Below are 22,484 nucleotides of genomic sequence, written 5' to 3' on the forward strand. Positions count from 1 at the left end.
TTGAAGGGGCCTGCAGGCCTGACTGATGGCTGGGGGGGGCTGGAGCCCCCCCAACATTTCCCCCCAGCTGCTGGGAATAGCTTCAAGCCATCCCCAGTGGTGACGATGGAGAAACCAAGTCACGGAGGGGCACACACAGCCCCTCACACCACACAGTGAGGCCAGGGCAGCCCAGTGGGGCCCAGACCCTGGGTCGGCCTTGCTGGGACTTCCCCACCTCCACACAACCTCACCGGGACCCTGGAGGGACTCAGAGGCCTGGGCCCAGGAATCACTCACCTCCTGTTCATTCCCCAGCACCTGGGCGGCAGGTACACACAGGCGGCTGGACCAGAGCCAGACCCAGGGCCCGGGAAGGCCCCAGAAGTGGCTGGGTCCGCCCGTCCACCGGACCTGAGCCCTGCTGGATGGACCGCCCAGTCTCACCTGGCCCTCTGCCCCTCACCCCTGGGTGCCTGGAAGGGTCTCCGTGGGGGAAGGCTGGCATCCCAGGGGGAGGGACTCTAGACCCTGAGTGTGGGATGGGACAGGGGGCCTGTGGGGGCTGAGCTGGGGAAACTGAGGCCCTAGGGACCTGGGGCACTGTTCCCATAGCAGATCCTGGGAGGGAGGTCAAGGCCACTGGGGCTAAAGCCTGCCAGGGCTCCCTGCCGCCCTCAGGAGAGACAGACGCCCTCTCTGCCACACCCCCCATGGCCCCAGGCTCCTCTGCGTGATCCTCCACCCGGCCACGCAGCCGGGCGTCCACCTGAGCTCCCAGACGGCTGAGCAAAGGTGTGGACCTGTCCACGGTGACTTCAGCCGGGTCCAGGGACCCTGAAATCCCAGCCCTGGGATCCTTAGGCCAGGGCTGGGGCTCACCAGCAGTTTGGGCCAGGCAAAGCCCCCTTCCGTGCGCCCCGGTCTTCCACACCATCAAGGCCACCTTTGGAGGGGCCCCACAGGTGTGCTGGGTCTGGGCCTATCCTGGCCTGTTTCCCCCTGTATAAAACGGTATAAAACGGTGTGAAATGGGCGCCGGCTGCTGCCGAAGAAGACTTCCCCATCTGCCTCAACTCCCGGGCACTTAGCCCCACAGCCCTCAAGAGACCGCGTCCCCTGTTAATCCAGCCACCGGCCCTCGCCTCGGTTTCCCCTCCTGGTGGCCTAATCCCTGGATTGTCAGAGGCTGGTTTTACAGACATTGAGAGGCTTTTCGTAATAGCTTTATGGGGCCTTGCCGCCTGGTGATTAGTCACTCCTTAATTGAAAACTCCCTTCCCACCCCTCCGCCCCGGGCCAGGCTCTGGAGGAGGGAGGGGGCCTGGGAGGACCGCGCAGCTATGCGGGCCTCCGGGGGGCCTCCCACATGCTCCAGTGGGGTCTCCCTGGCATCCAGCAGACTGGGGGGGGGACACTGCGAGGCTGACCCCAGCCCACGAGGGGCCAGGCCAGGACACAGAACTGTCTGTCCCATGCCCAGCCCCCAGGGCCACCACCCCACCCCACCCCACCTCACCCCACCTGGGCACACAGTGTCCTGGGTTCAAATGAGGGCATGTGACTTGTGCAGGGACCACCTCCCCCCAGCTGAGGAACTGGCCTTCCCCCAGCCCGGGGCCTACGGTCCCCTGGGCTCCTACTCTGTGCTCAAGAATGTGAGTGTCAGACTCCTCATCTCACTTCTTGATCCCCTGAGTGTCTCCCCCCGTGTCCAGCAGGCTACAGGGGTCAGGGAGTGACAACAGAGAGCCAGTGACAAGTCCCCACCCCTCCATCTACCCCTGCCATCGCTGCCGGATCCCCAACCGGGCGACTTAATTCCGCTCGTCCCCAGGATGCGGGCCGGGTTATTCACGTGGTATATATATGTATTTTAATTTAAAGACCTGCCAGCCAGCATAGCAGACTCCCGCAGTGTCCCACTGCCCCCTCATCTGAGAGAGGCTGTTCCCCACCAGGGCCCCCCATATGGGCACTCCCTAAGGAGAGAATAATGGAGAATGAGGCCAGCATCCCCAGCCTCGCCCGGTTGGTGACAAAGAGCACTTGATTTGGAGTCCATGCACAAAACACACTAACCGGGTCATTCCACCCACATTCAGCAAGGGGCACCGACTGTGCCAGCCACTGGGGTCATGCAGGGAGGGGAACCAAAGGCCCTGGTCTTGTGCGGACACTTCTCCAGCTTATCGAGAACCCGGGCTCCGAGGCCCCACTCTGGGCCACCACAGCCCCATTTTCCAGGAGAGCAAACTGGGTGCCGCGCCGGAACCCAGACCTGCCTGATGCCTGGAGCTGTGCCCTTCGCCGCCGGCAGCGAGGGACTGCCCTGTGCCTCAGTTTCCCCTCCTGGCCACGTGCCATCTAGAAGTGGAGCATAGGGGTGGGCGTGAGGAGTGATGCCAGCCATGCCCGGTCCATGAGGACTCATGAACACTCAGGCCACGGAGGGGAGCCGAGATACTGGAAACCATAACTCTGGCGCCTGGCAGGGGCGGGCCAGGTAAAGGCACAGAGCAGGCCGGTGGGCGTTCCCACGCAGGCCCCGCAGAGAGCCCCTCTGGGGGTCCCCCCACTTCAGGAAAATATCAGGCTCTCATTCTGGCTGCTCAGAGCCCAGGAACCCCACCTCTCGCTGCCTGCTCAGGCGCCCCTTCCCCGCCCCCCCAAGAGGCCCTCACTGAATCTACCTTACAGGGAAACGGATTCCAGCCTCCGGTGTGTTGCGCTTACCGGGGCTGTGGGGTGGGAGGCCCTCCCCACTAGCTGGAGTACGCACAGTCAGGCCCTCCCCCATCCCACCCGCATCCCTGCTAAAGGGGGTCCCCCCGCTCAGGCACTGACATTGGGCTGCCAGCTGGGGGGCCTGGGGCTGGACGCGCCCCCCCCTTCTGGCCTCCGCTTTGCCACCTGTAAAATGGGTCTCGGGTGGGTTTGGTCCGTGTGCAGATGCAGCACATCACACAAGTGGGGAAACCGAGTCCTCCCGGGAACGGGGCGCAGAGCGGGGCGGAGGCGGGGCCTCGGGGAGGGGCAGGGCCTGGGCCGGGGCTGGAGCCGGGGAGGGGTGGGGGTCGCGGCCTCTCCCGGGCTCCCGCCTGGCTCCCGGCGGCCGCAATTGGCTTTAAGCCCTTCGAGCCCCCAGACTGGTGCGAGGGCGGCGGCGGGGCGGGAACCGCGGCCTCTCGCCTCCTCTTCCTCCCCCAGGACCGCTCTCGCGGCGGGGGGCGGTGCGCCTGACCCAAGCCTCGGTTTCCCTCTCGTCTGGCCGGGCCGCCCTCGAGGGCTCGGTAACCGATGGTTCCGGCGATCGCGGGATCCAGGGGAGGCGTCGTGGCGGGGGTAGGTGGCGGGGGCTCGGGAAGCGCCGTCCACGAGGCCCCTCAACCCGCCTTCCATCCTCCATCCGTGCGTCCTGGAGGCTGGCGCTGGAGGGGGCAGAGGGTGGAGCATCCTGGGAAATGGCTCTGGTGAGTCTGTCCTGGAAGCTTCTCCCACGCCCACCCAGGGAGTCAGGCCAGTGCCCCCCGGGGCCCAGAGCGAAAGGCCGCCCGCCTAGGGTGGGGGTCTGGACTCGAACCCACAGCAGACCTCCAGGGATCCTGAACCCAAGCAGGTACATCAGAGTTTCAGGGAGAGGGCAGCCCCAGGGGTCCCCAACAGGGTCCGACCCCAACAGGAGTTTCCAGCGGGGACCGAACAAATGTTTCCTGGCTGCTGGGGTGGCCGGGGGATGGGACCCGGTCCATTCCCTGGGCTGCCCTAGTCCCCTGGGGCAGATCCGAATCCTGATCCCACAGAGGCCTGGGGCTCACCCTGGACGCATCCCAAGCACAAGTGGGGCCTCTGTCCTCACCTGCTGGAGAGGAGCCTCCCCTGGCACCCAGTGTCCCCCCAGACTGCACTGTCCATGAGGGCGCCTGGACCCATGGCCCTGGGCCTCTGCGCCTCCGTTTCTGGGTCGGGTGGGGTAAGGGGCAGGCAGGGAAGCGGCAACCCCCCCCCCCGAGAGTTTCTCCCAATCTCTGGCCTCAGAGGGAGGGGGCTCACCCCAAACGTTGGGGCCTCCACCACTGAGCAGGCAAGCCCCGTGTTCCTGTAAGTGTGCAGAGGGCCCACGGGGGCCACAGGCAGGGGCTCTGCTCGGCCAGGTGACTCCACAGGGAGGGAGGCACCGAGGTGTGCGCCTCCCTGGAGACCACCCGGGTCCTGGTGCTCAACACCCCAGTCCGCTCCTCCTTGGCTTCCAGTCCTGCCCCAGAGCCTCCCACGGCTCCCCCAGCTCCTCTGCACACCCCTGAGCTCTCCCCCACCCACGGCCTCCATAAAGACTGGGCCACGACTCGACTGGCTCGCCCTTCAGTCTGGTGGCCGCGGCTGTGCCACCAGCCCTTAGGCGGAGCATGCAGGCCCCTCCCCCGGCCACACCGCGCCAGCCGCTGGCGAGGGGGACCAGGAGGGGACAGGAGCCCCTCCCACGGCAGTCCGCCCTGCTGGCCACACCGGCCCAGCTGCGGACAGTTAATTTCCGACTTGTGTGTCATCTTGCTCTGATTTATGGCTCCTTGGGGGCTCCTGGGCTGTGAACTTGCTTTTTAATTGTCCATCTGTGGCCTCCTGGCCACCTGCAACCTGGACCAGGGGCCCCAATACTGTGGCCTCCTCCCGTGGTCCCTAAGTGCCCCCAGTATTGGGCCCGGAGGCCACAAGGGCCCGCAGACAAGGGAAGGGCCCAGACTGACCGCATACAGGAGAGGGGCCCGAAGTGCCCGCTCGGGGCGCTGACCTGGGTGGGAGTGACTCATCTGTCACGTTCTCTCCTTTCTGCTTCCGCAGCTTCCATGCTCCGTCGCCCCGTTCACAGCGTTTCTGGAGCGCCTGCTGCGTACCAGGCATGCTCTAGGCCCTGATGACATGGCAGTACCAGAGAGACAGGGAGGCACAGGGCTGAGACCTGCAATGGTCCCGTGGCCTTTACTTGCTGTGGAAAGCAGGGGCAATGGGGGCTTCTGGCTATGGGACTGTAATCGAGGGACTCCAGAGGACCCCTGAAGTCAGCGTGGTCCCCAACAGCCCTGAGGGTGAGGGATGATGGGCCTTGGGGAGGAGTGGAGATGGAGAGGGGCCGCCGGGGCCTCCGGGGCCGTGTCTAGGGACAGAGGGCTGACTCCGCTCCCAAGCCAAGACGCTGCAGACCTGACCAGCTCCGCCCAGGACCCCCTCTCCGTAGCGGGGCACTGAGGCAGCACAAACCAGCCTTGGAGCTGGTTCGCGTCAGGCCTGCATACCCATGGCTGCTGGGGGGCCTGTGGGGTGGTGCCCGGCATCCGGCGGAGGCTGGGGTATGGTCTCCAGGGGCCTCACTGTGCTCAGTGCAGCCTTGGGAGTGAGCGGCCACCCCGCGTGGTGACCGTGGTCTGGTAGTGGTCTGTGGCTGGCGATGGACGGGGTGGTCCCTGAGAGACCCGGGCCCTGCATGCAAGCCCCAGGCAGTACAGGGGGGTGGCGGGGGCAGCGTGGCTGTGGGGCTCTTCTGCACGTGTGCGAACGCGACTCTGCACGCAGCCTGTGGGTGACAGGTCCAAGGGGCGTGTCCCCACTGTGGGCACTGGGTCCCGGTGCTGACCAGGCCGGCCTGGCCCTGCTCCCCTGGGGGCTCCCAGCCTGCAGGGCAGAGCAGACCAGAACCAGACTCCACTCGAGGCGGGTGGGCTGAGTGGCCCGGTGGCCAGGGAGGCTGAGAGAGGACATCTCACCTGGTCCGAAGGGTCCAGGGCAGACAGCCAATCAGTGACCCATGGGAACCGTAGACCAGGCAGCGGGAACAGCCTAGGCCAAGACCCTGAGGTGGGAACAAAGCTATTTTTGTACTCATCCACCTGACGTTACCTTTTATGTTAAAACTTTGTGTTAAAGGAGTGCCTGGGTGGCTCAGTCGGTTGGGTGTCTGCCTTCAACTCAGGTCAGGGTCCTGGGATCGAGCCCCACATGGAGCTCCCTGCTCAGTGGGGAGCCTGCTTCTCCCTCTGCCTCTGCCTTTTCCTCCATTCCTGCTCCCTCCCTCTAAAATAAGTAGATAAAATCTTTTTAAAAAGTCCCGGGCGCCTGGGGTCTCAGTGGGTTGAGCCTCTGCCTTCAGTTCAAGTCATGGTCTCAGGGTCCTGGGAGGGAGGCCCCCCATCCGGGTCTCTGCTCTGTGGGGAGCCTGCTTCCCCTCCCCCGCCTGTCTCTCTGCCTACTTGTGATCTCTGTCTGTCAAATAAATAAATAAAATCTTTTAAAAAAATCCTTATAATAGCTAGCTGGAAACACCTTAAGTGTCCATAAATTAGTGAAAGGATAACCAAAAAATGTGATATAGCTCCACGCTGGGACATCACTCGGCCACAAGCAGGAGCGAGACCCCCAGGCACTGCCCTGGGGACAGACCCCAAGCCCACGATGTGCAGAGAGGGGACCAGACACAGGAGGCCACACGGGGTGTGAGTCCACACATGTGACACGTCCAGACCAGGCTCCTCCACGGACGGGAAGGGGCTCGTGGGGGTCGGGGCTGGGATCTGACAGATGATGGGGAGGGGTTGCCCTTGGGGGCAGAGAGAATTCTGGAATCAGATGGAGGGCCGGCTGCACAACTTGTGGATGTACTAACGTTTACATGGACGACAGTGTGGTACGGGAGTTATATCTCAACAACTTTTTTTTTTTTTAAGATTTTATTTATCCATTTGACAGAGAGATCACAAGCAGGCAGAGAGGCAGGCAGAGAGAGAGAGAGGAGGAAGCAGGCTCCCCGCTGAGCAGAGAGCCTGATGCGGGGCTCGATCCCAGGACCCTGGGACCACAACCTGAGCTGAAGGCAGAGGCTTAACCCACTGAGCCACCCAGGCGCCCCTCAACAACTTTTTTTAGTAAGAAAATTAAAGTCAGTGCTGGGGTCCCACCACGGTCCCAGCACCATGTCCCTCGGGTCCCCTCCCCTGTGGCAAGGGGAGGCCTCCTCCCTCTCTCAGCCTCCGGGTCCTCACCATGGATTGGGGGGTCCTTAGGGTCTCCCTCCCTGCTCAGCACAGGTGTCCCTCGGCCACCCCGCGACACCGGGCACGGCAGGTGGGACGCACACAGGGGTCTTTGTGCGGCTCAGTGGGTTCATTAAGAGGCAGGCCCTGTTGCTAGGCTAAGCTCGGCTGAATTAATTAGCTGAGAGCCTTCCCTCCCTGCTAATTGCGCCCAGGAGGCTGCAGTCCTAGCGGGTGGCCCCGAGGGGACAAGCCTCTGAGATGATCCCTGCCCGTTGGCCCTGCTGGGGCGAGGCTGGGGTGAAGGCCACTGGGACCCCACAGCTCCCGACACCTGCCTTTTGCAAAGCCAGAGAGGGACTGAGAGGCAATAGACTGACCCCTACCTTGGCCTGGGCAGTTAGGGAAACTGAGTCACGAAGCAGCAGAGCTTGGTGACATAGAGGTCAGAGAAGGTGGTTGGATTCTAAAGGAGCCGAGATGAAATCGGGGTTCGCCAATCCCCCGTCCCCGGCATGGAGCGGGGAGCCGGACGCCTTGACCAGCCCTGGGGTCCTGGCTTCCCCTGTGCTCCTGCTGCCGCCAGGGTCTCTTCCCTCCCTCCTCCCAGCTGCCCCACGGCGGGGGTGGGGTGGGGTGGGAGGGGGCTCGTTCCCATTTCTTGGCCTGGGGTTGACTGAGGTCCCTGGAGGGCAGTGAAGGACAGCCGCCAGAGGCTCATCCCAGCGCCTGGCCCCCAAGTCCCCCCGAGACCCGGCTATGACGGGCCCCAGACGTTCCTCAAAGACACCCCTCCCCGGCCCACGCCAGACGCGACCCCACACTGTGCCCCCCCCGCCCCCCAGTCAGGGTCGGTGGCCCTAAACACACAGGCACACCCTTGAGGTTTATGCTCGTTTTATTATAAAAAAATACAGAATCCAAAGTTGATCGTATCGGAAGGGGAAGCCTGCGCCGCCAGCTCCCGGCGTAGCCGCGCTGTGTAGGTACGTATAATATATAGAAAACACAGATCAGGAAAGGCGCATAGAAATATGAAATCCGTATAAATGCCGTTTGCTTCTTGAAAGGGTCGGGAGTCTCTTTCTGAGTGTGGCCCCCGCATCCTGCGTTGTCCTGTTTTCTCTTATAAACGTAGTTCCTAGCGCAGGGGGAGGGGCTCCGACAGACAATCGAGCTCACTGCGAAGGTGGCTTCTACTCTAAAAGGTCCCCCCACCCCTCGCCAAACAGAAGTGCCCCCTCCCAGGAAGGGGTAAGAGAAGAAGAAACTCTCCAGCCGTCCTTAGGAACACAGTAGAAATAAGTCACAGTATAGTTGCCCAGTCTATTTACAGAAACGTCATGTCTTCTCGGCCTGGGGTGGGGGGGCGCTCGGTGAGGCTGGGGCGGTGCCGGGGGAGGGGGCCCAAGCGGTTCTAAGCCTCAGAGGCTGTGACTCTGAAGAGGCCCCCAGTGGCACATCCCAGATTTCCACTCTGGGCAGGGGTCACCAGGAGCGAGGAGGGTGGGGCAGGGGACGGGGGTCTGAGGCGGGTCTGATTCCTGGACCAGGGCCTGCCGGCGGTCGCCACTCACCCCTTCGGTCTCAGACCGGCCTGTTCCAGGGCTCGAGGGTGGTCCAGGGTGGGCTCCAGTCCGGACCCAACAGATGGAGTGACCAGACCAGGGGTCTCCAGACCTGTGCCCCAGGGGGCCAGGGACCACCCCAACCCCCGTCCACTGTTTCCTTCCCAAAGTCAGCGGCAACAGCAAGGAATAAATTAAATTAAAAACTCAAGTCTTTCGGATTTCACCATAAAAGAAAAGCACTGCTGAGAGGTTCTTGGCTTCTCCAGGACTCTAGAAGAGCCCGCCTGGCCAGGCACCGGCCAGCTTCCGGGCCTCTCGGGCCTCGGGGTCTTTAGCCACACACCCCGCAGGGCTGGTCGTGGGGTGGCGGACAGCCCCCCAGCCTGGCAGGGGCAGCACCAGTCGTGGGAGAATCGGAGTCTTTCTCTGGTCTCTAGGCAGGGCCGTCCAGGCGGGCCGGGACTAGGAGCCCAGGAGGGTCCACAGAACGGGCACCGCGCCAAGGACGAGCCGGCAGCTCCCCAAGCCGCTGCAGGAGTTGTTGCTGGTGAAGATGGGCTCAGGGGCCTCGTACAGGGTCTCATCTGGAGGGACAAGGAGGCAGACAAGTGGGTCATCAGGTGGCCCCGCCCCCCCACCCCCCCTCCCTAACCAGCTGCACCGCCCCCAACCGGCCGCACCCCCACACCAGGGCTGATCAGCCTCAGCTGCGCCCGCCCCCCCACCCCGGCTGGGGCACTTCTGACCGTCTTCACTGGGCAGAGCACAGCAAACAGCAGGTGCCAAATCATGGGTGTCCGGCACCTGGGGGACATCACGAGGGACTGTGGAGACCCCCTCCTCTTTGGATGTGGCTCTGATGGTTCAAGAGTTCAGGACATGGGCCCTTTAGATCTATCTCAGGAAACTCCGCTGATGCTCACTCTTGGGGGAACAGGGCTCTGGCCTCAGCACAGGGCCAGGTCCTGACCTGTACTCCTGAGGGTCTGAAACGCTGTCCTCATTTACAGATGGGGAAACTGAGGCTTGGGCAGAGGCTGGCGCAGCCATCGCTGAGGTCATGGGACTCCCAGGGCTGTGCTCCAAGCACTCTGGCCCTGCTGACCACAGAGTGGGTTCTGTGGGTTCGGGACACAACGGTGGGGGACTGAACCCTGCACAGTGCCCTGAGGACTTACTAGTCGGCCGGACATAAACCTTCAGCCTCAGGCAGGGCCGGTCCACAGCATTGGGAGGCGTGGCAGCTGGAAGAGAGGGAGACGGGGATTGGTGGAGTAGGGGACCTCCTGGGGCCATGTCTCATTTCCCACACTGGCAGCTCAACCCACCCCCCCAAGGCTATGGGAGGCACCCCCCCGTAAAACTCCTGACCATACATCAAAGCCCCAGACAGGACGCTCTCTGTTTCCCAGAAGTCCTCCTGCGCACTCCCCCTGCCCCTCCCTTTGCTGAACCTGGACCCCAGAGAATGGAGGTGTCTGTCTGGTTCCATCTCACCCCACGGCAGCACAGGGAAAGGTGATGAACAAAAATGTGTTTGTTTTGAACGGGTCAGCAAAAAAAAAATCAGTATAACCCAATGATTGATCTGGGATCAGATACCTGTTCTCTGGTGCCCGTGGGCAAGTCACCCCCTATCTGGGCCTCATCTGTCACACTGTACGTGCTTTGGAAATGATGGCCTCTATGTGGGAGCCAGCAGAAGCCAGTAACCCCTGGGACAGAGGCTGCACTCCCACCTCCCCCTGAGAGGGACCCACACTGCTGGAGGTCACGCGGAGGCAGAAGCATGGTCGGGCCTTGTGCCTAACATCCCATTTTTGCTCCCTGCTTCTTGGCCCACATGAGAGTACCCTGCAGGGGACGGGGGTAGTACGCGGCATCAGCAGAGTCACAACAGAGGGGGACTTGGGGCCCAGGACAGGGAGGGGGAAGGAGGCCCAAAGGCCAGTGAGGGCCAGTGGGGTTCACACATGGGAAGTCTGTTCACGCACACAGACAGCCAGGCCTCCTGGTGGCTGCCTCCTCCGCCCTTCCCCCTAGAAGCCGCTTGTGCTGGGAGATGAAGATTAAAAAGCACGTAATAAAAATAACATTCGTCACAGAGATAGAACGAATGATTACAATAATTATCTTTATGAAACTCCCGTCCTGGAAAGAAAAATGTAATTTTTCTTATATTATGAGGACTTAATTTAAACACCTTCTTCCCCCTTCCTCCACCCACTTTTTCCTTGAATTAAAAGGAAAATATCCAAATAGACCAGCAAGGAAGAATGAGGTTTGTACAGTTTAATTTGACGCAGCGGGAACCAGGGCGGCGAGGGGCGGCCTCTGCCCACAGCCTGGCTCCCCTCCTGGCTCCCCAGAGGCCCCAAGATGCTGAGCAATGGGGACCCCCACAACACCGTGGTGCTTCAGTGCTGCCCAGAGGCATCAGCCGGGTGACAAGGTGGGCACCCGGAGGCCCCCATGTTGGTGGGGCGTGACGCCCAGGCCCCAGGATCCTGGCTGAGGTTCATGGAGAAGAACACAGCACGATCTGGACCCAAACCCAGGCCCAGCTCTGCTGTGTTCCCGCCTCCCCGCGCCCTGCCACGGGGACTTTATGGGGAAGCACACAGGGGCCCCCTGGGACCACCCCCATGGGCAGCAGAGCCAGGGGCAGCCCACCCTGTGCCCCAGTGGGGCTGTGTGTGCCTGAGGGTCCCAAGCCTTGAAAAGCAGCTCCCAAGGTCCTTGGGGAATCTTGGGCCAGGTGGGCCAGATGGGGGAGACTGGGTGGCGGGGGGAAGCTGGGGGGCACCTGGGAAATATCTGCCCAAGCCAGGCGGTCGGGCAGAACATGGGCTCTGTCCTCTCACTGGCTTTGACCATGCTTCCCTGCCCCACCAGGTTCCCCGTGCCTGCGTCCCTCCTCACTGCAATGGTGGGGAGCACCCCTGGTCTCAGGATTGGACAAACCCATGGTGGCCTGGTCCAGAGACTGAGGTCCCAGAAGGGAAGCTGTGGGTTTGGACTCTCAAGGCCCCTCTGAGCCTGTTTCCCCATCTGCAAAATGGGGACCCTTGACAAGCCTCTGGGGCTTGCTGGAAGGATACCATTCAAGAGCTTGAGCCCAGGGAGACAAAGGCCAGGGTGGGAGGAGGGCCCCAAGGGGACAGTCCAGCCCAGACCCCATCTCCCTGGGAGGGGCCTCTGCCTCCAGCACGCGGGCGCACGCTCCACGCCCTCCACCCCCACCCCCCCACACCCGCCCCGGCACCGACTCAGTACCCCGCCCCCGCACCCCAGCGCACTCACAGATGTAGTAGTACTCGTGGCCCGGCCGGAACTCGAAGCCCAGCGAGAAGGGCGTGAAGAGCTGGAACTTCTCCGAGAACTTGAGCGGCCCCCCGGGCGCCGCCGGCCGGTTGCACTCCCAGCGCTTGAAGCCGCGCTGCCGGTGGTCGCAGGACGCGTGGCCCTCGCCGTTGACCATGTACAGCACGTAGTGCTCCATGCGCTCGGCCGGCGGCAGCGGCGCCCCGTAGTGCGGGCAGTAGATGTCCAGGTAGTCGTTGATGCTCACCTCCACCGTGTAGCCGCCGCCGTCGTCCGCCGCGCCCGCGTGGAACCTGCGGCCCCGCGGTCCGCGCGGCGGGGCCGGTCGGGGGAGGGGGCCGGAGGGGGGCCGGGTCAGTGCGAGGGGTGTGGGGGGCCGGGGGCGCGGGGAGAAGTCCCAGGGCTCGAGCCCACGTGCCCACCCCCCACCCCCAGGCCGCCGCGGGCGCCCTGGGGTCCGGGCTCGCCCTGGCCTCCCGCCCACCTGCTTGGGGGGGAGGGGCGGCCGCCGGGCCTGCTGGGTAACCGCAGGCCGCCGAGCCGGTGCGGCGCCGCTGGACCCGCTCCCGTCCCCGCCCCCCACCGCCGGGCATCCGGGCCGTCTGTGGCAAGCGGCGCTGGCGCGAGCTCCTTCCCGTCACGAAATCCGTCTCCGGAAAAACGCTATCGCCTGACCCCACGCCCCTCCTCCAGGAAGCTCCCCCCACTGCCCCCCGCAGGCAGCCCCCTCAGCTTTCCCTCTGCAGATCTGGCTGCCAAGAAGGTCCCGGGTGGGGGCGCCTGGGTGGCTCAGCGGGTGAAGCCTCTGCCTTCGGCTCAGGTCATGATCTCGGGGTCCTGGGATCGAGCCCTACATGGGGGGCTCAGCAGGGAGCCTGCTTCCCCCCCACCCCGCCCCGCGCCTGCCTCTTTGCCTACTTGTGATCTCTGTCTGTCCAATAAATATAAAATCTTTAAAAAAGAAGAAGGGGCGCCTGGGTGGCTCAGTGGGTTAAAGCCTCTGCCTTTGGCTCAGGTCATGGTCCCAGGGACCTGGGATCGAGCCTCACATCAGGCTCTCTGCTCGGCGGGAAGCCTGCTTCTTCCTCTCTCTGCCTGCCTCTCTGCCTACTTGTGATAAATAAATAAATAAATAAATAAGAAATAATATAAATAAATAAATAAATATAAATAAATAAATAATATAAATAAATAAGAAAATAAATAAGAAAAAAGAACAAGAAAAAGAAGAAGGTACAGGGGGCTGTGGGGACACAGGCTGGGTGTTCTGGGCCCCAGGGGGCTAGTTCTGACCCCTCTCCTAGCCTCAGTGCCCTGTGAAGGAAGCCCCCTCCCAGCTCAGATGTGCTCTGGGTTGGACCCCCAGCCCCAACTCCTTCAGTCCCTGTGACCCTAGCAAGTCCAAGATCCTCCCTCCAGAGCCCCTAGAATTTGGCCACTGTCCCCTCCGGCCTCTTGGTCATAGCAGCGGCTTCCCCCACCCCTGACACCTCTGCCCCTCAGCCCTACTTCCCAACCTTTGCCCTGGAGGTCCCCCCACCGTCATGCAGCCTGCACCCCTTCCTTGGGGAGGCCCTCCTCCCGGGAGCCGGTCAGCTGAGAGAGGAACAGGAAGCCCCCCCACACCATCACTGCCTCAGGCTAGAGTGCCAGGAGCCCTTAGATCTCCCTGCTGTGGTCCCCTGGGTCCCTGTCATGTGAGGTGGGACAAGGGGGCCTCCGGGGAGGAGATTATCACATAAAAGGCCCAAGCAGGGGAGGGTTGGGGCGCAGGCTCCCGGGCTGCCCCTTCTCCCTCTCCGCACAGGCTTGGACGCTGAGCCCCAGTGAGGTCCACGGCAGGGACGGCCTGGTGGCTTGGACTCCAGCTCTGCCGTGCCAACCGCCCCAGTGCGGGGGGACGGGGGAGCAGCGGTGTGGCCCCCATGCCGGGCATGCTGACTGGGGGGGTGGCTGGATTATCAGAAGACCTGCGGTCCCTGAGACTGCACCGGTCGAGGGAGAGGGCTCCTAGGGCTCCAGCGGTGGGAGTGAGGCGAGCAGGAGACCTTGCTCGCTTGTGCCTCAGTTTCCCAGTCTGCACAAGCGTCTCATAGTGATTTCAAGTCTGTGGCTGAGATGGGGGCTCCAAGAATTCCTGGTCAGAGCGTCGGAGGGAGCAGGCTCGTCACCAACCCCTTCCGTGCTCCTGGGGATGTCCAGCAATGGGGAGCTCAGCTCCCCCCCGCCAGAGGTGGGCTGGCGTTTACAGACTCAGGGCAAAGAGCAGGGAGACTCGGGAAGTGGGGTCTGGTGGGGTCAGCAGAGTTCTGATCAGGCACAAGCCAGCACCCAGCTAGGCCTTGTGGTTCCTTCTCAGAAGCCTCAGTTTCCAACTCTGTGCAGTGGGGACAGTCTTTGAGACTGATGGGGGAACCCCAGGCATGTCCACTGTGGACCCTGCAGAGGTGGAGCCGCCCTGGGTCAGGGTCAGGCCGGGGCAGGGTGGGCCCGGGGCAGGGCCAGGGAGGACTGCCCTCAGCCGGTCAAGCACGGCTGTCTTGTGGGCTGGGTCTGTTCTCCAGTTGCTTGGGCAAGACCCATGCAGAAGCCCCATCAGGCTTTTTCAGGCCTCTCTGTTGCTCCTTCCCAGCCCACCGGAAGCCCCACCGATCCGCCAGTCAACAAGGGCCAAGCGCCTGGTGGGACTGCCAGTGCCCAGCCCCGCAGGGGAAGTGGAGACACAGAAACCACAGTTAGGGGGGATGCCCGGTAGGGCGTGTAGGGCCGAGCTGCTGTGCTGCCGTCCTGGCCCTGGCCCCCTCTGGGCCTCAGTTTCCCCTCTCCTCCCTGGCATCAGGCAGGGATTACACACTCAGCCTGGAGAGGACAGCTTAGCTCTCCGTGGGGCCCTTCTCAGGAGGCAGGGCTGCCCAAGCCTCAGCAGCTCTCCCCACTCCGCCCCTGCCCGTGCTTCTCCCACAATGTCTGCCTTCCTCCCTGCACTGGACCAACGTCCTTCCCCTCTCCCATTTCATCTTCCAAAAAACGTCCGAAGCCGAGGCTGCTTGGCTGGTTCAGAGGCTGGATGCATGGGCCCCAGCAGGCAGGCCGGGACCCCGGCCTCCCAAAATCCAGGGCTCGCTCTTCCGAATGTAAATCAGACCCTGTGATCCACTGGCTCACAGCTCAGCATTGCTCAGAATAAACCCACAGTCCTCCCAGGTCACGAGGTCCAAAGGCCCCACCGTTCCCACCCTGGTTGCCCTGTGATTGCTCCCAGCTCACGCCCTTCTAGCCACACCCGCCTTCCAGCTGGCCCTGTCCTGACCCCAGGACCTTTGCACACGCTGTCCCCACTGCCTGCGCCTTCCACCTCATCACATATCCCATTTCAACGTCATCACACTTTTTACCGTCACGCAGTCTGCGGTCTGCCCTCCTGGGCCATGGGGGTCAGCCTCCTCCTCCACCCCTCCCCTCCGTGCCAGCACAGGCCCTGTACACAGCATCTTGACACATGTTCGCTGACCAAACGAAGGCCTGAGGCTCAAGGTTTTTGAGGGGCTGGAGTCATAGGAAGCAGACCCAGTGGGCGAGGACCCCAGGTAGGTGGGTCCCAGAACCACCCCCACCCAGCCTCTGGCTGCCTAAGTGGACCATTTGTTTCCATCCCGCAACCCCCCCCCGGCTCTAAAATAGCGATGGCCTTGCTGCGTTGGCATTCCGGGTTCCAAGTCGGCGGGCAAACCAGGGGCGGGCGCCTGGCCCCTGCTCAGGGTGGCGCCTGAGCGGGGGAGGGGCCCAACCCCAAAACCAAGCCAGTGGGAGCAAGACAAAGCTTTCATTTTCTCCATTAGTGCAGAAGCATGATGGGCAAGTGCTCCGTGGGAACAGCCGGTCGAGACAGCAGTTCTCACTAACGGGTTAATGACTGCCGCGGGATGGGTTCCCAGACAGAGGGCTCCTGAGGCTTTCAGACCTACACCAACCCCTCCCCTGCCACACCTTCACCCGCTCCTGCTCAGCCTGCCGGCTCCACCGGCGCTGTGCACTCCTCCAGGCAGCCCTCCCAGCCCCTGGTGGGCACAACCCTGCCCACCCCCCCACCCTGCCAACCGCAGGCCTGCAGCTAATTAGTTTCAATCGGGCCATTGTCAAGTCATTAGACACTAATAGCAAAGCAACTAATTAGGAGTCTCACCCAAAATGGGAGCGGGGCAGGGAGAGCTGCACCGCCTCCCCAGACCAGAAATTGAGGCAGGGGTGAGGCGGGCAGGACGGCAAGGTGCTGTGCACCCCTGCTGCACGCGGGACTGTCTCCCTGGTCTGAGCCCAGTCGCAGCTGCCAGCGAAGGGGCCGACAGACGCCTGTGTCGAGACCCCAGCAAGGGGTGCCCTGAGTGGGCAGCAGGGCCGAGGCCCAGGCTGGGGCAGGGCCAGCCCCTCTCCCGACTCTCAGCGGGGGCCCCCAAGACCTCGGCACCCACCCCTAGCTTTCCGAGGGTAGAAAGACACCTCCCCCGTCTGAGACCTGGCCGCCTTCCTCCTAGCGCTGGGGCGCTGGGCGGGGCCTCCGAGAGACTGGGGCCGCAAGGGAACGCAGGGTCAGCCCAGGAAAGGCTGAGTATGGCCTCCCGTGTGCCCAGACAACCCAAATCGAGAGGTAGAACAATGAGGCAGGTGCTCACAAGACGGGGGGGCGGGGGGGGGGAGCCGGTCTCCGACACCCCTGCCCCCCAGGATGCTCCAGACACGCCTGTCTCTAGGAAGGGGGTCATCCGACGGGGCCATGGATGAGTACCTCCCCACCGGTGCATAACGGGGTGGGCAGGTCACACAGGGTGCAGGGCTGCGGCGGGGGGGGGGCAGCTGAGGGGACAACCAGGCTCACGTGGTGGACGGAACCCCTCGAAGCCATGGTCCCCAGGTCCAGCTGGAAGACCGAGGCACGGCGGCTGAGCCCTCTGCCCTGTGGGACAAGAGTGCAGGCCTCGGGGTGAGACCCCGGCCAGGGCTGGCCTGCCAGAGTTCAAAGTCTGGCCAAGGTGAAGACCCCGCCAGCTGTCTGTGCCGAGACGCACCTGCCTTTCGGCTGTGTGGGGGCAGGAAGGTGGCTCTGCCCTTCCACTGGCACAGCAGCTGGCATCGAGGGGCAGGAGACCCGGCCAAGCCTTGCTTTGGATCCAGCTCCAGAAGAGAAAATCCCCCCAAAGCCACACCACGGGGCAAGGCTGGCTGTGTCCCCGCTGCCTAAGGAGGGGGAAGGGGCGTGGGGGGTGTCACGGGGAAAACACGGGTCCAGCTTAGGGGTTGTGGGATGGGGCCTCAGAGACTCGGCCTCCCAGACTGCCTTAGTGCACCTGCTGTCCCGAGAGCCAGCTCCGGCCATGGTCCTGAGGACCCCGCAGGGACGTCTGCTGGGGGGCCTGGGTCGGCGCCCCCAGGCAGACGAGGCCCCAGGCTGCTGCACATACAGCGTATCCTGGGGCCTCGGCCACGAGCCTCATTCTTCATCTGCACGCGGATGCTGCCCACGGCGGTCTACCATTGGGGGGGACGGAGGCCGGGGACACAGAGGACCCCTCGCCCGTCCCCCGCAGGTGGGGGCGTCGCAGTGCAGGCTGCCCCACCGCGGACCCAGTCGCAGACCCCACCGAGGACCCCGCTGCCGACCTCTCCGCAGACCCCATCGCCGACCCCTTAGCAGACCCCCTGGCGGACCCCGTCCCGCTTCCCTGCTCCTCACCCGCTCTCAGGGCCGCAGTCGCTATCACTGCGAATGCGGGGCCGAGCCCCAGAGGCCCCCGCGTTTGGCCGGCAGGAGCTGCCTGGGTTTCCCTCTGAGCCCCCGGGGTCACAGCCCTGGCCAGCCCAGCCCCTGGGCTCTGTGCCCGCGGGCTGCGTGCCGCACCGGCCCGCCCCACTCCACAGAGGAGACGGGAGGCTCCCAGCAGCCCCGCCTGCCTCTGGCTTCCCGGGGTTCCCCACGGCACCCCCAGCCCCACGGGGCCCCGCTCGCCAAGCCCTGGACGCCAGGCACGCTAACCTCTCTCGAACGAAACAGAAAACCCTCCCACGGCAAACCACAGCAACAGCCGGTGGAAGCCGTTCCTCCCTGGAGGCCCGGGTGAGGCTGCAGGGCCGGGGGCCCAGGGACACCCGGCACCTGCACCCCAGAGAAGACGCTTCTCCAGTCACCATGCTCCTGTCCGCAGCCCCCTGTCGCAGAAGCACCCCGACCCCACTCAGAGGCACACGCAGCCCTCAGTGTGCCCGACCTGCCCGGGGAGGGTGGGCTCGAGCCCCCACCCCCAGCCCCGTGGCCTCTCGGGAGGCCGGTCTCCGTCAGGTGGGGCCTCTTGGGGGTGGGGGGCGCCCTGCACGACGCCGGCCCTGGGCCTCCCAGGCCCCTCGAAGCACAGGCAGCCTGGGGCCCCCCAGGACCGACGCACACCCACCCTGGGGAGGACACAGCCAGCTCCAGCGGGACAGCGGGGCCTCCGCGGGGACAGCAAGCCGCGCCATCGGTGTGGACGGTCAGACCCCTCCATGGAGGCTCCGGGACGGCCAGGCCAGGCCGCGCACACAGACACACATGTGCAGACATGTGTGCTCCACGCCCAGCCACACCAGACACATGTGTGCGCCCCCCACGGCCCCGCAAGAGATCCACGTGCCCCCAGACACCACACACATCCCACACACAGACACGCGTGCAAACACGCCGGAGCCAGGCGCCGTGCACACGGAGCACATGCGTCACCCTGCCGCACACGCAGACCTGCCCCTCCTGCGCCCCTGGGACCCTGGCATGTCCTGGACGAAAACCCGCACCTACACCCAGACACGCGGCCCGAGACCAGAAGGCGCACGGAAGCTTCCCGGCGTGGCACACCTGCCCCAAGGGAGGGCGGCTGGCCCGGGACCCCTGGCCCCGACACCCAGCGGCCAGCCCAGGGGCGACCAGGAGGGGCCGGCCGGACAGACGGCTGGACGGCCAACCCAGGGGGGTGCCGGGGCCTGGTGACCGGCTGGACCGCAGGGCCCCACCCTACCACAGCCGTCCGCGGGGTGCGGGGGGCCGTCTGCTGCCGCGTGAGCGCAGGGAACGCGCCGCGCACGGCGGGAGAATGTCGTTTGGGACACGGAGCCGCATCCCTGTACCTTGGTGCGGGTGCGAGGCTCAGGCGGGCGAGAATGGCCGGCCTCCCCACAGCACTGCCCGTGCCTGGCTGCGCCCGCTCCCCTCTGAGCACACCCGTTCCTCTGGCTCCTCCACTGACCGCCCAACCCCCACTCCAGTGTGCTCAGCCCTCATTCTGACCCCCTTCCTTGCCCGCCCTTTGTGTGTGCCCCTCTCCCACTCAGGCACGGCTCCCCCACCCTGGCCTTGCGTTTCCCCACCTCTACCTGCCACAGCTGCTGGCAACCCAGCCAGGCCTGTGTCTCGCGTCCCTACCCGTGGGGCCACCTCCTGCTGCAGGCCCTGCTCGCTGACCCTGTACCTCTGCTCTGGGCCATGTCCCTGGGACTTGTGCCTTCGGGAAATCTCCATTCCGGGCGCCCTCGGACCCGAGGCCCAACACCACCCCTCCTCCTGTGTCCGGCACACACCCTGTCACTGGCCACGGGTTCCAGGCCAGCCACCCCCAGATGGCAAGCCTCCTCCTGGGGGGTCCCTAGACCACCGAGGCCTTCGGTCAGCCGGTCGGAGTGGGGGCTGTCAGGTTCACCACAGACGGTGTCCGAGCGGCCGGGCAGAGCCAGGCTCCAGGGGTGGCCTCCAACCCCCCGCTGGGATCCTGCCCGTAGCCCTGTGGCAGGTGGGGCAGCGGGCAGCCCCGAACACTCCCTTCCGTCCCCATCTGAGGCTCCTCATGTGTTTGGTGTTTGCTAGAACAAAGGACAGGCTATGCCTGGGACGGAGATTCCAAAGCTGAAACCGAAAACTTGGGCCGGGGAAGCCCTGCCCGCTGGGGTCCCCCCCTGCCCACTGGGCTCCCCCGCTCAGCCGCAGTGAAGAGCCTTAATCAAACCCACATGTAACTGGCGGGGCAGGCGGCTCAGGGAACCCGCTCCATGGCGGCCTGGCTGTCCCTCTGCAGCCCAGGGTCTCTGCCCTCTGCCCCGGGGCCCAACCCCACAGCTGGACAACTGAGGGGGTGTCTGGGTGCGCTCCCTGCCCCCCACGGCAGGACACTGGCTACCCTTGTCCCAGGGTCTGCCTCAAAGACAGCCCTTTATGCAACTTTCTGCCTGAGGATGGAGAACGCCAGGGGACGGGACCGGGATGGCAGGGGACAGTGGGCTCTGGAGGGTGTCTGCCGGCACTCGGAGCAGGGGGAAAGTGACCAGTGACCCAGGGACAGGAAGCAGGGAGGCTGGCCTCCCTGGCTCCTATGTGCAGCCCAGCCAGTCATGGGAACACAGTGTAGCCAGGAGTGCTGGGGCTGACCCCAAAGCCGTAGGAGCTCCAAGCCCATCTCCCATGGGACCCCCAGTGCACTCAGCCTCCGAGAGCCAGAGATGGCCCAGAGGCTTCAGCAGATGTTCAGGACATGGTCAGTCACCAGCAAACTTTTCCCACCCCGACTGCCAGGGACTTCTGCTGCCCCCCAAACTGCACTTAGCACTGGACACCGAGGGGGATGTGCAGGCAGGCAGGACACCTCAGCCAGCCACAGCAGGCTGGACACGAGGTCACCTGGGTCCCCACCCCAGCTTGGCTCCCCTCACCGTGACCTTGAGCCAGCCACTGAGCCACTCTGTGCCTCGGGTTCCCCACCAGCACCAGGCAGACGGGAGAGGATGCTGCTGGGTCGGACCCCCAGACTGCGGCCCGGAACCCCATCAGCCTCAGTCTCCCCATCTCTACAAAGTTGGGACCAGGGACCCCCTGGAGTGAAGGCAGTTAGGGGCTGGCGGGGAGGAATACATTAACTTCCCCAAGTTCACGTGGGGACCCACTGCAGGACGTACCCACGGCCCCCTTGCCCTGGGGGCCACGGTGCCCCATGTGGCACAGTTCAGCGACAAGGTTCCCCGGGGATCTCCTCCAACTATGACGCCGGCAGGGGCCCCCCGGAGAGGCCCCAGGATGGGGGACCCCCAAGTCCGGGGAAGGAACTCGGGGCTGAGCAGCTCCTGAGGGTGCCCGAGGGGGGGTGCCCCCCAACTCCGGGGCCGGCGGCGCTCGGGGCGTGCAGGGCGTCCGGTGGGGCGCGCGGGGGGTGGGGTGGGGGATGCACGAGGAGCGGGAGTCCCCCGAACTCCCGGGCGCCGGAACTCCCTCGGGGCTGGCGCGCGGGACCCGGCGCCCCCACTCCCGAGGCGGAGCGCGCGGGGGGCCGCCCCGAGTCGGGGCGGGGAGGCCCGGCCCGGGCGGCGGGAGGGTCGGGCGGGGGTCGGGGGGCCCGGGGCGCCGGCGCCGCCTCCCCGCGCGCGGCCGCGCTCACCTGGGGTTGCTGCGGTTCCAGTAGACAGCGTAGCGGTCCGAGTTGGCGCGGGCGGCGTCCTCGGCGCGCGCGAAGGGCGGCGGCGGCGGCAGCGGGAGGAGCAGCAGCAGCAGGGGCAGCAGCGGGCGCTGCGCGGGCGCCATGGCCCCGGTCCGGCCGCCCCGCGCTCGCCTGGCCGCCGCCTGCCAGCCGTCTCCGCCTCCTCCGCCGCCGCCGAGCGGGCGGGCGCGGGGCGGGCGGGAGGAGGGCGCGCCGGCGCTTGGAGATCCGCGGCCGCCCTCGCCCGGGCGCGCGCGACCTCGGGCGCCGAGAAGGCAGGCGGCGGCGGGCGACGCGCCGGGGTCGCCCCGGGCGCCGGCCCCGGCCGCGGACTCTCGCAGCGCGGGCCGCCGCCGCCGCCGCAGCCGCTGGGGAGGGGCCGGGGCTCCGGCCTTTGTCCCGCCCGAGCGCCGGGAGGGCCGCGGGCGCCCCCTCCTGCCGCGCCCCGGCCACGCGGGGGTCTGAGCGCCGGGGTGGGAGGTGCGGGGGCTCCTGCCTCCAGCGCGCCCGCCAGCCTGGCCGAACCGTGCCGGGCCGGTCCCGGGTGGGGCTGCCTGCTGCGGGCATACCAACCCCTCCGCCCCGCCCCGCCCCCGCCCCAGCCTCGCCGGGGTCCTGCCCCGGAGACACCGGACTCGGACTCGGAGTGTGCCCGCCTCGTGCCACCCCCCTCCCCATGATCACTCTCACTAGGACCTGGCCGAGGGTCCCCGAGTTCCTGTCAATCGGGCCACCAAGGCAGTCTGCAGAGCCTGACGGCTGGCAAGGGGCAGGAGGCCCAGGGAGGATTCACCCATCTCCCCTCGATCATTAAACCCAGACCCCACATCCTGAACTAGGCTGAGCTAACTCCCTGCCTCCCTGCTCCCCCGAAGTCCAAAGTCCTGGACCACCAAAGCTACTGCCTCCCTGGGGGACTCCAGGACCATCACTCATCCTCTCTTGGCCTCCGTTTCCTCTTCTGGGAAATGGAACCCGAGTCCCTGCTTCAGCTCCTAAGGGTGCCGGGCAAATAATAAGGCCGGACACAGTCTAACCGCACCGTTCAGGGTGGGCGCCAAGCAGCCCCGTGTGGGAACCAGGCCAGCAGCAGATTAAGGCGACACACAGGC

At 65.1% G+C, this 22,484-nt stretch overlaps 1 protein-coding gene across 1 annotated transcript; it reads right to left on the bottom strand.

The window, feature by feature from the left end:
• Positions 1-8,947: 8,947 nt before the first annotated feature.
• LOC111161900 (ephrin A2) lies at positions 8,948-21,476 on the bottom strand. The gene is made up of 4 exons (XM_022525969.1): positions 21,334-21,476; positions 11,876-12,189; positions 9,751-9,816; positions 8,948-9,156 (listed from the first exon to the last, which is right to left on the bottom strand). The coding sequence occupies exons 1-4, from the start codon at positions 21,474-21,476 to the stop codon at positions 9,035-9,037; spliced, it is 645 nt and encodes a 214-aa protein (XP_022381677.1). The 3' UTR covers positions 8,948-9,034.
• Between the last annotated feature and the right edge of the window lie 1,008 nt (positions 21,477-22,484).

The sequence above is a fragment of the Enhydra lutris genome, unplaced genomic scaffold, assembly GCF_002288905.1.
Source record: "Enhydra lutris kenyoni isolate GAN:26980312 unplaced genomic scaffold, ASM228890v2 scaffoldscaffold86, whole genome shotgun sequence".
Lineage (NCBI taxonomy): Eukaryota > Metazoa > Chordata > Mammalia > Carnivora > Mustelidae > Enhydra > Enhydra lutris.

Excerpts from the sequence above, each read along its gene's own strand:
- LOC111161900 (XM_022525969.1), bottom strand. The coding sequence starts at position 21,476 with ATGGCGCCCGCGCAGCGCCCGCTGCTGCCCCTGCTGCTGCTGCTCCTC. Across the intron at positions 12,190-21,333 it reads TGGAACCGCAGCAACCCCAG|GTTCCACGCGGGCGCGGCGG; the intron begins GTGAGCGCGGCC and ends GCGGGGCCGCAG. Across the intron at positions 9,817-11,875 it reads CCACGAGTACTACTACATCT|CTGCCACGCCTCCCAATGCT; the intron begins GTGAGTGCGCTG and ends CCTCTCTTCCAG.